The sequence below is a fragment of the Hyalella azteca genome, unplaced genomic scaffold (genome assembly GCF_000764305.2).
Source record: "Hyalella azteca isolate HAZT.00-mixed unplaced genomic scaffold, Hazt_2.0.2 contig400, whole genome shotgun sequence".
NCBI lineage: Eukaryota > Metazoa > Arthropoda > Malacostraca > Amphipoda > Hyalellidae > Hyalella > Hyalella azteca.
Window position 1 is genome coordinate 385,063 of NW_025930752.1, and position 17,377 is coordinate 402,439.

General features: G+C 35.0%; 1 protein-coding gene across 2 annotated transcripts in view; it reads right to left on the reverse strand.

The window, feature by feature from the left end:
- LOC108667367 (protein amalgam-like) overlaps nucleotides 1-15,316 on the reverse strand; it is a 109,023-nt gene extending 93,707 nt beyond the window's left edge. For both annotated transcript variants that reach the window (XM_018154387.2, XM_018154386.2), the window contains exon 1: nucleotides 14,886-15,316. In XM_018154387.2, coding sequence (XP_018009876.1) covers nucleotides 14,886-14,925 — 40 coding nt within the window. In that variant the 5' untranslated portion in view covers nucleotides 14,926-15,316. The remainder of the gene's footprint in view (nucleotides 1-14,885) is intronic.
- Between the last annotated feature and the right edge of the window lie 2,061 nt (nucleotides 15,317-17,377).

A 17,377-nucleotide genomic window follows, 5' to 3' on the forward strand; every position in this document is an offset into this window, starting at 1 on the left:
TTTACATTGTTCAGGAACTCGCATGTTCGGGGTGCGTTAGTACGTCAACGGATCCAAAACTATAAATAATTTCTTAGGAAATAACATAAGCTCTGGCCTGGTAAGTAACCTAATTTTGATATTATAAAAACAACAATCAATTAAAACTAACTAAATCAAACTCATAAAATAATCATCAATCAAATATTTTGCTCTTCAAAGAACAATAACGACCGGAGCCTAAGCTTTCATCCAGGAGATCTTATTTGAATTTTTTTAATAAGAAAATATGCAATATCAATTAGAAGCAATAATTTCCTTGAATTAAATTACATGACTTTACTGTGTATAAATTTAAAAAAGGCTGAAATAAATTTCCATTAAAAAACATTGTTAATAGAGAATCTTAACTTGAAGATTTAAGTGAACAAGTAATGAATTTTGAATATAAATTGTCGGTCTCCATATATGTAAAACGGCGCTAAACTCCCACCGCTACACCACAGGAGCAAAGTTGTCTTGCTCAATTTTCTAGGCATTACCTTTACAGATAAGAAACTTGTGAATGTAAATAATGTATTCGTACTTCGTGATATCGGCATTGATTTTGGTTTATCATATGAGAACAACCCCGTGTCTCGATCGTGGTGGGCACGAATTTTAAGAGAGTCTGGCGAGCATTGATTAAAGAGGAAGTCCTATAAATGTTAAAAATTAAACCGCGTAGTAGGATATTGAGTAAAATATCATGATCAAAGATGAAGTGAGTTTGTTTCCCATTAGCTGTTTCTTTCATATTGCTTTATTCTAAATTTTGAGTTTGCACAACTGCTAAAATAAAAGCTTTTCTTGGAAAAATGGCTGATAATTTTCTGTTTTAGTTCATCATCGAATATTTAACCAGAATTGTTAAAAGATGTTCTTTCGCAGAAATTATCACATGGATCTAATTTAGTATAGTAAACAATGAAAATTCCTAACAAACAAGGAATTTGAATTCGTCCCATTCTTGGACGATACCGAAAATAACAAAAACTTCACTGACAAACATAAAATTCTAAACAAATTACTCATCGAAACATAAATTTCCGAGGTTCGTTTGGCCTGAAATACAAAAACTTACAAGTGATTTAAGGTCTAATTCACTTCTTATCGTTCAATTCTAGTGCGAGATGAATATGTCATCAGCTCAACTCTGTTCACGAATTTAAGATCCATTAGAAATGGGCCTAACCGTACGATGAACTTTTCCAAATCGAACATTCAGTATCAAAAAACTTTCAAAACGAGTCAGACTTCTGATCTCATATGGCCAGACTTCCTCAAGGAATGAGTCCAATATGGCTTAATTTTGTTGATGTCATCATTTTTGCTGATTGCTCAGAGTAATTCCTTAGGATTCTTCATCAGATCTGATCGAAATAGACAGGCTAATGGCAGTCCTTAGGGTGTCGTTGGAGCTAATTTTTCCGAGATCCTTATTGACGTCTGAAGTATTGATGCGTCGACGAGACGACAGGGAAAAGATGAAAAACTGAGCGACTTTTTCAGAGAAGTAATGAAAATTCGTATTCATTTATTCGATGAATTTTTATGACTACATCATTTAAAAAAAGATTTCAGAAAAAAATTATTTCTGACAAAAAATAATTTCAGACAAATTACAAAGTTGTTTCAGTTGTCCAACTGCCGATGAACGAGAAACCTAAAAATAATTTTTTCCTCCTCACCCACCGTTTTAATTCACGTTTACTAGGTAAAGACACGCAAAACAAGATTTTTTAATGTTAAAATCCACATAATTATGCAAATACTGTTCTGCAACTATTGTGCCTGGATCAAAATCATAAAAAACTGAAATGTATCGATACAAACCTTGCCTTTAACAGCGTTCCATATTGAATTTCAAGCCCCTAAGTTGTTTTTGAACATTCACCTGCAGAAGAACAATTACATCGCTTTTCTATTTATGGATTTTAACGCAATCGTTTGTTGTCATGATATCGTCAAAATATTCCGTGTAAAGAAACACTGAATTTTGATAAATAAGCACATGTTTTTCTTTGTTAGCTGTCATTTTATGGTAAAAAAAAAGCTTCTCATCAGGGGTACAAATCGTGGATTCCACTCTCGAATTCAAGCTCGGCCGATCGAAGCAATATCGTGTCCTCCCGGACGAATTTCTGTTATCCGCATTTCGATGATGAAAGGCACGGAAAAAATCTCCTCGGAGCCCAAGTTTTACGCTCATCAAATTTGGGAGCGCAATATGTAATCGAGTTTTATCGCCATCGCATCGACTACGCACGAACAACCGCATCTGCAATCAACGCTTCGGCCGCACTTCCCGGTGTGAGGCGACCAAAATGTCACCAAAAAAACGACCAAAAAAGCGAATCTTGTCTTCTTCCGAACCGGGATGAATGCTGAAAAGGGATAGCCTGATGAAGCAGCCTATTGTATTAAAATCTTCGGCACCGTTTACTTGCATAAAAAAGTTAAATTTCGACGGGCAACTGATGAAAAAGTTGATCACGTGAGCACCAAAAAAAAAGCAAATCTTGTTCAGTCTTCTTCCGTACCGGGATGAATGCTAAAAAGGGATAGCCTGATGAAGCAAACTACTGTATCAAAATTCAAGTCTTCGACGCCGTTTATTTGCATAAAAAGGTGAAATTGCGACGGGCAACTTATGAAAATGTTGATCACGTGAACAGAAAGGATTTATACTAGTACAACTATTATTAGGTTTTTACTGGTTGTTTTACTGTGGAAGAAACGATTTCGAATACAATACTAGGAACATATTTAGGTACAAGAATGCATTGCAGCTAAAAATCGTTCCCCTTTCCGCTCATCTAGAAATTCTTGTAGAGATAATTTAACTGAAATTGCTCGTCTAAAATGAATAATTGAAAAGTTAAGTTACTTTTATTCATGGAATGCAGGGAACTATAGCCAAAAGCTGCCAAACTTATACATTTAAAGTATATTAAACATACAACAGTTTAACATTGTTATATTGTGTTTAAATCGATAGGCTTATAATAAATAATTATTCGACCAATATGTGTGTAAAGGTCATACAAAATGTAAAACTTCGCAAAAGAAAGTAAACAAAAAACTTCACCGCATTAAAGGCAGGTGGAATTTCATTTATGATTGAATGCAGATGCTGAAACCAAAGTCTAAATGTGAATCGAGTTCAAGGAAGTTAATAACTGAAATCAAAAATCTGTCAGTTCGAATCACATTTATATTAGGGGCTTATGCGTCTTAATAATTAGGAGTTTAGGAAGCACGCATGTCATATATATAAATGTGAATTGCACCAGTAAAAAATTATCTATGGTTTTATTATAAACGATATTTAAATTACAGATAACCTTATAAAAGAAGAGCGATGTATCGGCCGCCCGACCAGAAACCATTACAAAGTTTTTCAGATGGAATAAAAGTTCAATTCATTCACCACTGATAACATGGCATCCGAGGCGATCATGGGGAACTGCTCAAGATATTCAGGGAGTGCATCAGAAATTCATAGCATTTCTACAGAAAAGTAAGACACTGTTATATTTTGGTAAGGCAATAAATAAAATCTGTCATTTGACTGGCACCTTAGCCCTGAACCGCAGCGTCTTGACATAAGAGTGTCAGCAGATGAACAAAAAAACTGTGAAGCAAAAATATCGTAATGCAAGAATCTTGGTTGCGTGACTGTCCTGGTGGAAATCTAATCTTTCCGTAGCCAATGCGCTTCTGTGGATTTTTTTGCGGCTTCACGGCATGAAATGATGTTTCTTTCTGATATTTGTCGCTGCAAAGGAAGATTTCTTCTCTCTACGCTTCACACATTGGATTAAATTATTGACGAAACGAACATAGATGACGAAAATGTCTGCATGTTTGAAAGCGAAATTTAGCTACTTTTTAAGTGCATTTGGTACAGGGCATACCATACCGAAGGCAAATATACCCAAATGCCTACAAGTTTTGAATCGAAATTTAGCTACTTTTGAAGTGCATTTGGTACAGGGCTTGCCATACCGAAAGCAAATATACCCAAATGCCTACAAGTTTGGAAACGAAATTCAGTTAACTTTTGAAGTGCATTTGGTACAGGGCTTGCCATACCGAAAGCAAATATACCCAAATGCCTACAAGTTTGGAAACGAAATTCATTTAAATTTTTAGTGCATTTGGTACAAATCACACCATACCGAACAAATAAATATCGCTTGCAGGTAGTTAGCAGAATATATTTTTCGTATAAATGAAAGGAATATGTTCATCATCAATATAAGTAAAGAAGTAGAGTAATAATAAACAATGTTTAAAATGATGCTTATTTTCATAAATATAACCGCTAACTGGAATATCAACTTTTTTAATCATAAATGACGTATTGGGAACGGAACTTGTTCATTAGCCCCAATAAATTATAGTTACTGTATAACTGAAAACGTATCAAATGCAGTACGTTCAAGAAGCTATCTATTCAGCAAATCTATGAGAAATTTTAAATGGAAAATCAATGGAAATATCTACAAAAAATTGTTAATCATTTATGTCTATATTTGCATGAGTATCACATTTATACATCACCGAAAGTCAAACTCTGAATTTTGTCTTAAAAATCTGCCTCTGCGATCACACTTTTGTTATATTTCCACATACCGCTTCACTAATTGCAACACACACTTTGTAACAGAAATTTATTAGTTCAATTATCTGCAGAAATTTATTTTAATAATACGGTAAATAATCAACTCATTTACAGTTTCGGATCATTATTTTATTTGAAAATTAAAATAATCGACTTATATTGCTTTCATAAAATAAATGATTTATTCTTACCCTCTCATTAGTCATTCAATACAGAACATAATTATACATCATCGTAATAATATTGCAGAAAATCAACATATTCGATTTATTTAGCTTTCATGAAATAAAATGATTTATTCTTACCCTCCCATTACTCATTCAATCTAAATTTATTCAAACATAAAAATAATTATACAATAATATTGCAAGTATTCATCCCCTCGACCGAATGATAGATCTATCAGGACCTCATTCTCGTACATGAGGGATGATGACGAGACTCATCCTTTTAATTAAAGCAATTAAAAACGTCATTAAGCATCCGCGAGGGTAACTCCGCTACTTCATTAAGTCATCCTTCACTAACTCTAGTCGAGCGAGACTGCAATATATTTCCTGATAATATATAGCAAATTTATACCTATTTCATTTTTTCGAATAGCAGAAAAAATTACAGGTGAATGTTTCATTTTAAACAGTTTCAGTAAACACAATTTACATAACATATAATGATCACGATATTTTTTTTAATATTCTCAGGCATGCCGATAACCCATACAAGTTTCACACGCGATTTTCTTCCAACTCTAATGATCTGTTGTAATCAGATCAGTTTCCAATCTTTTCAGATGTGTTCAACTAAAAATGGCTTTGTAATAACTACATACAAACCCAATTTTTGTTTATTGGCTAAAATTGGCTTTGAACAGTATTAGTTCAATACTGTTCAATACAATACAGTACTAATTACCGTACAGCTTGTAGGCAATACGCGGTCATAATGGGTTTATTCGATAATTCCCTCACAATAATTTACCGCTAAATCTTGGGGAATTAAAAGACTTCCACAATTAAATTTCGACGTCTTGCAAATATTTAAACGCTTCTCCTGATCAATTGACATGGTATTGCTATGGTTTCATCTACCCATATGTTAGTGGAGTGATGAGAGTGCACTTAAAAGTTGTGCTCGAATTACGGTTTAAGTTTAATTATTATGATTTCTCTCAAAGTCTTTCTTCCTTTTGGCTTATAACGCGTCCGTCCGCGTGGATTAATTGGTGGCGTAAGCCTTTGACCCACGTGTTTACTCCTCTCTGATAATAATGCTAATAATAATGACAATAACTCATTAATAAATAATAATAACCCCCGTGTTTATTCCTCACTCTTATAATAAACTGTTAAGCTTCTTTTTCCTTTCATAATTTCATAATAATTTCCTTTTTATTATTTTTGGTAATCAGTCATACTGACGCCTTCCGTAACTTATTTTCGTGCTTTTACGACTTTAATGTCTTTTATTACGTCCTTCGGTCTTGATCACGCGGCACCTAGAAGCGAATTCCGGCTACAGGAGTAGAATTCTATCAAAAGAGCGACATTGGCTCGAAACTGGGCAATACCTTCACTTAATTTCTCTTGCTTGAAAAAATATAACAAAATTAAGGTATACTTCAGCCTCCACCCAGAGTTGCTATAATCGTATTAAAGTTATTCTGGGTCTGCTTGGCCATTCGATCGATATCATTGACTAGTTAGAATCGTCTTACCAACTCTATTTTCTCATGAGAGAATAACAAGAGTTGGCTAGGCCAAGACTACCTAGGCTGCCAGCTGGGTAGGCTTGTTCTCCCCGAGTCCTGGCTTTGTAAAACATGCAAACCCAATTTTAGTAGAACACATTTGAAAATATTGGGAACTGATCACAACAGGTCATTAGAGTTGGAAGAAAACCGCGTGTGAAACTTGTGTTGGTTATCGTCATGCCAATGTTGACCGCAAAACGGACATTTATAAACTGATTTACGTGCTCCCCGAGTCCTAGGCATTCCCTATTTCAGAGTACTGCCCGGATCTAAATTTTGTTAGGGAATGAGAAAAATTCTCGACTAACAATTATCCACTGACCAGCGGCCACCAATAACGTTTCCTATTTCAGAGTACTGCCTATTTCAGAGTACTAAATTTTGTTAGGGAAGGAGGTAAATTCTCGACTAACAATTATCCACTGACCAGCGGCCACCAATTAACCCGGACAATTTTTCAACGTATTGTTTATGATGATGCGGGCTCCCGGAGACACTGTAGACTGTAGCTCATGTTGATACGCGGCAAGCCTCAAGGTTTATAACTTCATCAAAGCCCCGAACTAAGTATATAATTATGAGAACTTGGTGACTAGGCCACAGCGTTCCTCAAGTGTCTGACCGAAGCGTTCTAGTAGTGAACTCGTACCTTAATTTTACACGGAACAGGAAGAGCGGTGGCAGTTCAATTAACAACTTCATACCTCCATGAATTTTAATTGAGCAAAGGTAGAGCAGTGACCTTCAACAATTTAAAATTATTCTCAGATCCAGGTTCAAAATAGATGGCTATCTTCTAGGCTTAGACGGCCGTCTGGCAGCCATCCAGTAACCGACCATAATACTCCCATAATGAATATTGTAGTTAACATGTGAACTGAGCTCAACATGCATTACGTCCGTGAAAAAGAATTTTTGCTAAATGTAATAATACATAATTATTAATCATTATTTAATACATAAAAGTTCTTTAGTTCTGCTCAAAATTCTTTGACACAGCTTTCAATTGAAATCAAGCTCACTAATTGTTATTCAACTCAAGGATCTAATCGTTGCAGATGCTTAGTAGCGATGTTCTCTTGATGAAAATCTCTCTATGACAACCTTGAAGCAAACAAACGTGGTGGGAAAACACAACTTGTTTCCTGCTGACATTCGCGCAAAATTTTATAACACGCACGACCACAAATCTCGTCAATTTAAAATTAACGTCCAGTAAAACCACTACAGGGCTCGTTTAACACAGAGCAAGCATGAAAAAGCACACCAGAAAACTGGACTTCCAGTCGTGAACAACGCAATTAAATAACTAATTAGGGAGAAACAATGGAGTGCACTATATTACGAAAACCTTGGATGAAAAACAGCTTTTGATCTGACGTGGATAAAGGCCAGCAAATCACATAAGGAAATTTTGAGGAACATGTTACTGTGACTAAATGCATTATTTATTTAAAAAACATCACCGACCACATCCGCTATGATGTGCTATTCTGTTTATCAATTTTGATTAAGTAAAACTATTTCGATTAAAGGAAACCAATTGCAAAGGTCACTATTTAAATTTTATATTTAATTCAATATATGGGATTTAATTAATTTAAATCCTATATATACACAAAGATTTAAAATATAATTTAAGATTTTCTATACAATTACTACTAATCAATAGGTTATTTCGTAAGGCAACCACACTAAAACATTGTTCTTATTAGCTTTTTATTATTCTACTGACAGTTGATGAAACTGGCGAGCATCGCACAAAAAAGAGCATCCTTCCACAGCCCGTTTAGTGCAGTAGGCGATCCCTAACAAAATTTAGAGTCGCCCCAGCTTCTGGTAATCCAAATCAGAAGCTGCCGCGTCTGTAAATTTTCACTGGGTAACAAAATTTAGAGTCGCCCCAGCTTCTGGTAATCCAAATCAGAAGCTGCCGCGCCTGTAAATTTTCACTGCGATGAGAGGCCACTTGACGGGGACGGCGCTGGTCAGGACTTATGAGGTTTACGATAATAATTTCCTATGATGGCGCTCAATTGAATCACTCAATTTAAGAGGTCCCTGTGGATGCGGGCCAAGTTGCAGGATGACTTATTCGTTTAAGAGTGTCCTTTGATATCATTAATACAAGACCACTGTTTTTAGTTTATTAACAAAAAAATAATTTATACCATTCTCGGCAAGAATTTATTCGGAATTTGTTCATGATAGTAACTTCTATGGACCAAAACTTGTCATAAATTTATTTGAGTCTCAGCCCTTCTCAATACGAGTACTTAAATCGGCATTGATTAGAATTATATGACTCGAATGCAGATCAATGGCAACCTATTATTTATCACTCATAAATACACGAACAAAATAAAAACGGATGATGTAGCTGATGCAAACGTTTGCAAATTTTATACAAGATTAGCCATCGTTGCGCCCATTCAGAAATACAATGTTCCCAGCCATGATATTTAAATAATTTGATAAAAAAAATAAACCCAAAACTCACGTATTTTATTATCAAAGAATCGCGCTTGTGTCATTGTGGTTCTGAAATTCACACACATAATTGAATATATTCACAGTAGCTTTGCATTGTTGACAAAGTTGAAAATGAAAGGGGCCGTTCGACAAGATTCCGAAGTGCTAACAGATCCTATTTTTCGAGTTAATAACAAGCTATGCATTAAAAATAAAACAGAAATATTTATATATATAAATTCGACAAAAGGATCCGTTGAATTCATGACGGCACATGAATAAAACAGAATTCCAGTAACTGAAAACTGCTCAACTCTCACATTCCAAAATACAATTCAGGTGACTCTCGCCTTAAGAGCGAAGAAGACGATCGAGTTTATATCGTAGTTGTTAGGAAGCCGCACTCAAAACAAAGCTCCGAAATAACAGTAGTTGTTGCACTGCCGTGGACTTATACACGTTTATTGGGAGAAAATTGGCGATCGGCTGTTAGCCGTTCGATTGCTGTTAGCCGTTCGATTGCTCAATATACACTTGCTCGACGACCATCAGCCGGTTGGTACAAAGTAGCGCCGCAGAATTGAAACCACCAGTTCCGAAACAGGTCGATTTGTTTCATTATTGCATTTATTACGCATGTAGGCTGCAAAACGGACGTACCTGCTCCGTAGCGGCTGACTCACTGCGGCCAGCTGACTTGCGCAGCGCCGTTCCGTATTAAACATTTTTTTTTCTATTTATACTCAGTATCAATGGAAACATGACGAGTATACCGCCTGTCAAAACGGTGCCGGGTTATGCATAAACTGGGTAACAGTGGATGAGGCGCTTTCAGTACGATGACAATATTTATTTGTATATGCGTCAGTCCTAGTCTACAATCACTTCACTAAGGCTCAAAACTTGATTAAGATTTAAAGTTTTTCAAAAAATAATTTTCAAAGTATAGTTAAAGATATAGATATCGAACATGAACCATTGAAATTAATCGTCGTTGAGAGAAAAACAAACGGAATAAAACACTTTGAAGAACATTCCGCTTTCCCGAGCGTCGACACGGAAGAACAATTACAAACTAAATAATAGCTTGAGCTTCATGCATGAAGAATAACTTTCAGCCGCTACAAATTGAGCGGCTTTTTTCTGTATTGTAATTCTAGACTGCAGTGTATAACCCATAGCAAATAAACGGGAATTTACAAATGACTCTCTGGATACTCAATAAAAACTGTCGTATGATTACCGTTGAGTTCAGAATGTCGAAAGAGAGGTCACTGGGTGGCTCTTCATTTCAAACAATGTTTACCCGCAGCCACGATTACAGTGATAAATTTAAAAGTTTAATAAGGATCATTTGGGAATTTTATGTGAATAAGTTATGAGGCAAAATTTATTGAGCTAAATACGGGGATCATTAATCTATTTCTTGAATTTATATGCATTGATGCATGTCAGAAGCAACATTCAAGACAGAATGTTAATAAACAAATGTCACATAATTGCAGCTTAAACGGTAGATTTTGCAATAAATTATAACAAATTTTCTCGCAGTAATAAATTTCTCATAATAATAAATAGAGACAATTTTGTTATACGGAAAACGCAGAGGCAAATACTTTCTAATCAATTTTAACGCATATCGTAGCAAGAACGACCTAGAAAAGCTTACTTGAATTTGATGCAATAAAGACATCTGTCTTATTTAAACAGAATAAATCAATCTGTATTTTAAAAATATTTATAATCGTGTTCCGTCTCGAAAGATTCGGCGAATCTGAATGTGAGAAGGAAATTCTGGATGTACAGTATATCCTGAGAATGAACCAATATCACATTGCGCGAAAGAAATCATGTTCCCCTAATTCACGTTAACTCATGTATTCTATTAATGATTTGTAGAACATATTTCTTGGGCAACCTCCTGCACTAGAGGATTATTAGCGATTAATTTTAGAATGATTTAATGGCGAAATTTCCAACGCCAGCAGTGACCGATTACCTGAACTGAGAACGAGACGACGAAACTCTGATTGCTCGCTCAATCTAATATTAAGTTGGTTACTGGGTCACTCAGCAAATGGCAATTTGATCATTTAAGCAAATGGTCACTTACCTTCTTTCAGCAAATAGACACTAACTCATTTCAGTCAAAGTTCACTGGATAATTTCAGCAAATGTCTGCTTTATCGTTTCAGCAGAATGCCACTGGGTGATTTCAGCAAATGGACCCTGAGAAATTTCGACAAATGGCCACTGGGTTATTTCAGCAAACAGACCCTGAAAATTTTCAGCAAATAACCTTTCGAAAATTTCAGCAAAGGGTCACTGGGTCATCTCAGCAATAATTCTCGAAATATTTAAAAAATATATCTTTTAAATTATTATAATCTATTTAAAACAAGCCGTTACATTGCCGGCAACCTGAAACGTTCGACAAGTTCGCAAACTTGTTTCATTATTCTTCAGCTTTTAGTGTGCACCATTTCCCTTATCTGCCCTATAAGAAATAATTAATTCGTTTCCAAATAGGTAAAATAACACCCAAATATCATATATACCTATAACCAAAGTTATATTGTTAAATTGTTATATCGATCTTAACCTCTATTGTGATTAAGAGTTAAGGTTACTATTACCTACTTAAGGAGATATAACGGTACCTAAATACTAAAGGTGACATTACCGTATAAATACATAAGGAGGTAAAGCAGCATCCAAATACTAAAGGAGATATACCTAACCGTACCCCAATAAATTATATTGAAATTTTTAATAATTTTGTTGGCATGCAATTAGAAAATAAATAAACAAATTTTGTAATGCTATCCAAGGAGAGAAATTAAATAATCAATAAATTTTACTTTCTCAAGTAAATTATAAATATTCTGGTTTGACGAAAAAACTCTCTGTCAACAATGGAACGCCGATAAATAATTCAAATGTCTTCGTTGATATGTCAATGTATAAATCGTCATATCAACCACGAAATCTCATTCATATGTTCAAATTTGCACTATGTTAAATCTATATAGAAAATTTCGAGAGCAGAGCAAATGTTCGCAGTAAACCCGAGCAATTTTAGAACTTTTACAATTCAAATTTCCTCTCAAATCTCGCATTTCAGGCAGGAAATACATGAATATTTTCTCAACAGATATACTCGAACATCAGGCAATTAGTAACATAGATGTGCATCGCATAAATTAAACTATCCACAGGGAATGATAACTAATGCAGCATGATCCTTGATTAATATAACATGTATTTGGCCACAGTTTTCAATTATTTAATCAAATCAATGGCAGACGCACATTAATTTGATTATCTGCGCCTGTATAGCATATAGCAACTGATCGAGGTTCACGACTCAACAAACTTCATTGAAATTCCAAAAAGTTCACTCGTACCTGGCCAAATTCACTCGTACCTGGCCAATTACGTATCAAATTTTTCCAATTTTTAATTAAGCAAATTGATTTACCCAGGTGGGTGACGTGCTCGATTTTTATAATGTTAATAATTCGAGGTAGTTTACATGCCAATATTAGTTCAAGAATTGCATGTAAGTGGATTTCAGGGAACCTTTGTCAGCATAACATTGTTGCTTCACAGTTAAATGTTGCTAAAAGGGTTAATTATAGCATTACGAAAAGATGGGGGATATTTGATCTTTCACAAGCTGAGAAGATGTTACCTCTGATGAAAATTGGAATTGCGTTTTAGAAATAGTGACTTTTTCACCAAGTAAGTCAGTCAACAACAATTTGTAGGTTAAAATTAAATAGAGGAGATTTTACATATTTTATATGAGTACCCAACTGGTTATAAATAGGAAGATATATAATATGGTTAATATCATTGACATTATTACTATTAATGTTCCAGGTAAGTTGAAATACTTTATACGGCAAAATAATTGGATGACAGTAAATCGATCCACGAGATAAAATAAAGCACGTCCAGAAAATATTTAAATTTAATAATGCGTTTTCTAAGACGAAAGTGAAGATCAGTGGAAGTTTTGAATGATAACCTCGGAGAACGAATGAACATGGATAGTTGGTTTCGTCTATAGGCGGTAGACGGTAGTCTAATTGTTCGAAAATATAAATCTTAAGACTTTAAAAAAATGAGCGTGAAAAATGCCTAAAACGACATTTTTTACTGTTTTTCATTGTGAATTTTCCGCTATCTCTGTCGAGTTTTTTTAGACAAATCCAGCGAATATGATGAATTGAATAGAAAAAATTTGCAACTGCAACGTATTTGAGACCCGATTTTTGTGGTGTTCTAGCTAGCTGTTATAATCGATTGGCATCAGCTTTAGTGAAACGCAAAGAATGATTTAAGAAAATTTTTCTTTAAGAAGAAGACGATACATAATACATGTATTGTCGTGTATTCTACTGCTGAAAAATAATTTCATCGCCTGCAAATATATACAATTAAATCAAGTGATTGCTTGTAATGTGTATTGTAGTCGTATGGAAATTAAATGGTATTTATATGATGGTTATGTCGTAATTAGGAGGTGGTTGTATGGAAGCTAAATGATAGCTAAGTGGTATTTACATGGTATTTAAGTGGTGGTTACATACTAGGTAAGTTATAGGTCTTTGCGGGGGCCCCGATGTTCACATTACTCAATATTTGTTATAGTTTAGGATTGGTGAATTAAAAAAGTCTCACAATTTTAGTTCTAGTTAGAAAGTTAGCCGTTCACTCATCATAATTATTGAAAACTTTAAAAAGAGATAAACCGAGGAATTTGTTTATACGTAATACACATATATATCTAATGAATGTGCATTGCTTAGCATTCAGGCGCATTCAATAACATCATTCCTAACTAAATAGCTATGAACCAACTTAATCAATTACACAAGTATTGCACCAGTAGTCAAAAATATTCAAGTAGAGAAGAAGCAAAATGTTCGCAAATGTTTCACAAGCGAACAGCGTTAATATATTTCGTGCCAAGCAACATTAATGTAAAGATGGAACGCATCTCTCAGTCTAATTAGCATGGAAACAAAGTCTGGCCGGACACAACGTAACATTTAGCCAGGATAATTACTGTCACTAACAAAAAATAATTTCATATTACGTAGACATTTTAAGAACGAAAATTAAAAAAAAGGAAATATAAGATACGCGTAGGACGGAAATGAACCGGTGCAATATAATAATAGGCTTCTTTTATTTCTGATAAATGTGTAAGTAATAGAAATATTGTGAGCAGAAATTAATGATGACACAATTCAACATAAACTTGGGAAATGTTATAATATAAGCGATAATTGGGAAATATTGAGAATGGAAATGAACTGTACCTTATAATGGCTAGCTGCTTATTTTCCTACGTTTATAATTTTACAAAGTTTGTCAGCTAGAGAAATGCTGCTTCCCCACGATACCGTTTAGCCGTCATCGCCAGCACATCAATATAGGATTTTTATAATTATTATAAAATGCGAGATGAAACTTCTAATAAAATTGAATGCTTTAACGATTATTTTTTAAGAAAACATTAATGTCCGTGTCTGGAACCGAATTGTGATTATTGTATCCTGTGTATAATGTGTTTTATCCTTTATTGTGTTAACATAACCACTAAATTAAACAACAACTACATTACTATTGTTAGTATAGTATATGTAAAATAAAATTCCAGCCTTGCGTTCTTCAAATGTATACATTTATATACAACTTGCATCTTATTGGTTTAATATACTAAATAAAAAAGAAAAATATATAGAAAACGAATTTAGCGAAACATAGTTTGCAATCGTTTTGCATTCTACAGAGAAGTCATTTTATATATTTTTGATATATATTGAATGAAAATTAATTCCCATGCCCAACAATTTAGTAGCCACTTCTGATTTTTAATTACTTTAACGTAAAATCTAATCTTCTGATCCACATACGCGTGATTTCAAATAATTTTATAGAAAATAAGTTTTAGTAACAATCGTATAATAATTTTAGATTCATCCTATGAGATTTACTTACCAGCCGCAACAAGCAGAACTAGAAGACTCGCTGTAATCATCTTCAGGGCGATAAATCCGGTGTAGATGAGATTTAATATATTAATAGATCAGATTTGATAATGATAGCCCACACGAAAGTCAAGCCAGTTTCCGATAAAAAACTTGCCCGAAAAAATTGCGAACTTTAACGTGAGAGTCACGAGAGAGCAGCTACAATGTGTCAGAGCTCGTCTGATTTTCGCATTAAAATATAATTAACACAATATTTGTTTAATGCTGCTGTAATGTTTGTTTCTTTGTCACTGGGATCATTAACAACTAATCTCAAATCGTGTTCGTTCCAAAACAACTCGTGCTATTGCATGTTGTTCATTTACACATCAGACAAGTGCCCAGAGAGTCACTGGTTACAGAGGGCGCAGCAAACACGCGCATGCTCCCCTTACGACGACAGCGCGGTAACTGAAGCACTGACCTCACTATTGCCCCTAACACCGCGCCGCCCCCGCGCCCCTCGACGCAAAGGTGAGCTATGGAAACGCAAGACTGTAGACTGGATACCACCTAGACATAGCGTACTGGTAGGGTAAAGAACGCAAGACTGTAGACTGGATACCACCTATACATGGCATACGGGGAGGGTAAGAAACGCAAGACTGTAGACTGGATACCACCTATACATGGCGTACGGGGAGGGTAAAGAACGCTAGACTGTAGACTGGATACCACCTATACGCGGCGTACGGGGAGGGTAAAGAATGCACGACTGTAGACTGGATTCCACCTATACATGGCGTACGGGGAGGGTAAGGAACGCAAGACTGTTGACTGGATACCACATATACATGGCGTACGGGGAGGGTAAAGAACGCAAGACTTTAGACTGGATACCACCTATACATGGCGTACGGGTAGGGTAAGGAACGCAAGACTGTGGACTGGATACCACCTATACATGGCGTACGGGGAGGGTAAGAATGGCATCAAATAGGAGACCAGAGCAATATAATGAATTTTAATGGTGAAAGAGCTGGGAAAAATTTTGTTGAATGAGATCATCATGTCATTTGTAAATAAATGAAGTTATTCGTAAATATACACATAAAAATTATATTTACAATTGTATAGCAAAATTTCATTTTTCTCTGAATTTATAGCAAAATTTAAAGCTGTGACAAATATATATTGTAATAGGTATAATTTTTGTATAAAAGTATACAAAAAATGATGAAAATGATCCTGAATTTAAAAGCAGAACGGCTCTGTCTCTTCTCTCTGGAGGCACGTGAAACAAAATGTCTACATTTGGAAAAATGACGCATGCATGAGTCAATGAGTCAAGATTAAACATCAAGCAATAGGAATTCATTGAAATTGCTCCGAAGATGTTAAAAAAATCGGTGGAAAAAAATTGTCTAATCAGCCTCATAGATCAAGTTTCATCAAAAATACTGTAGCCGCAGCTTAGACGCACCTCGTGTAGCATTCGCTTATCACGCATCTCCGTCAGCGTGTATCACTTTTGCTGTCCAGGGGCCATATTTTCAGAATTCGCTAAGTGAACGTAAGTACTTACGCTCTATTTTCTTGTCTATGATTGGCGGATTTTGCTTGAAAACCCGTCAATGATTGGCTGATGAACTTACGATCTCTTAACTTTTTTGAAAGTATATAGGCCCAGTACGGTATACGGTGTACAAACGCTGGACATATTTATTGTAATTTCATTAAGCAATCTTGTCTGATTTAAGTAGTAATAGGATTTATAAATCTACGTAATGGTATCTTCAACTTTTGTAGAAATAGATGCAAAATAATTTCAAACTGCGGAATTAGGCCCATGACTGGGCTGTGGCAGTGGTTTTGAGCCTATAACTGTAGCTGTGGCTTGTGACTGTGTTGGTGAACATTTGTTCGTGTTTATTGGAATTAAATTTTCTCTCTTTAGTTACCTAAGTTTCATTGGCCATGCCATGCCCTTGTGTGAATTAAATAGGCAGGGAACGTGAAGACCAACGCACAGGATGGTTTGGTTACCAACTATAGGCTGAATAACTGGAATTAGCGATTACAAATACTTTATTGTTAAATGAATGCTTAGCAATATAAAAACACAAATTTCTGTTCAATATATAGTATAATAGGTCTCCAAATGTCTCGAAATTGCGACTTTTCTACACGTCATAAATCGTGAATCCTTCAGACTGAAAATTGTTCAGCTGATAACACGTATCGTCGTATGAGCCTATCATTTTCAGCTGATAAGACGCCTCGTTTTGTTAGACTATCATTGATCTTTCGTGCATCGTAGAGGAAGACTATGAATTATCATGAATCGCATAAAGTTATTGATTTCTGTTATAATGTGGCCCAGTAAATATAAGATGAACGTATAGATGAGCCATTCTCAGGACTAATAGTTTCATTTTAAATATGAAGATTTAACCGGAGAGGAATGTCGATGTGAGGCGAATATAATTTATAGTGATTTAAGAAGACATTGCCACGTAA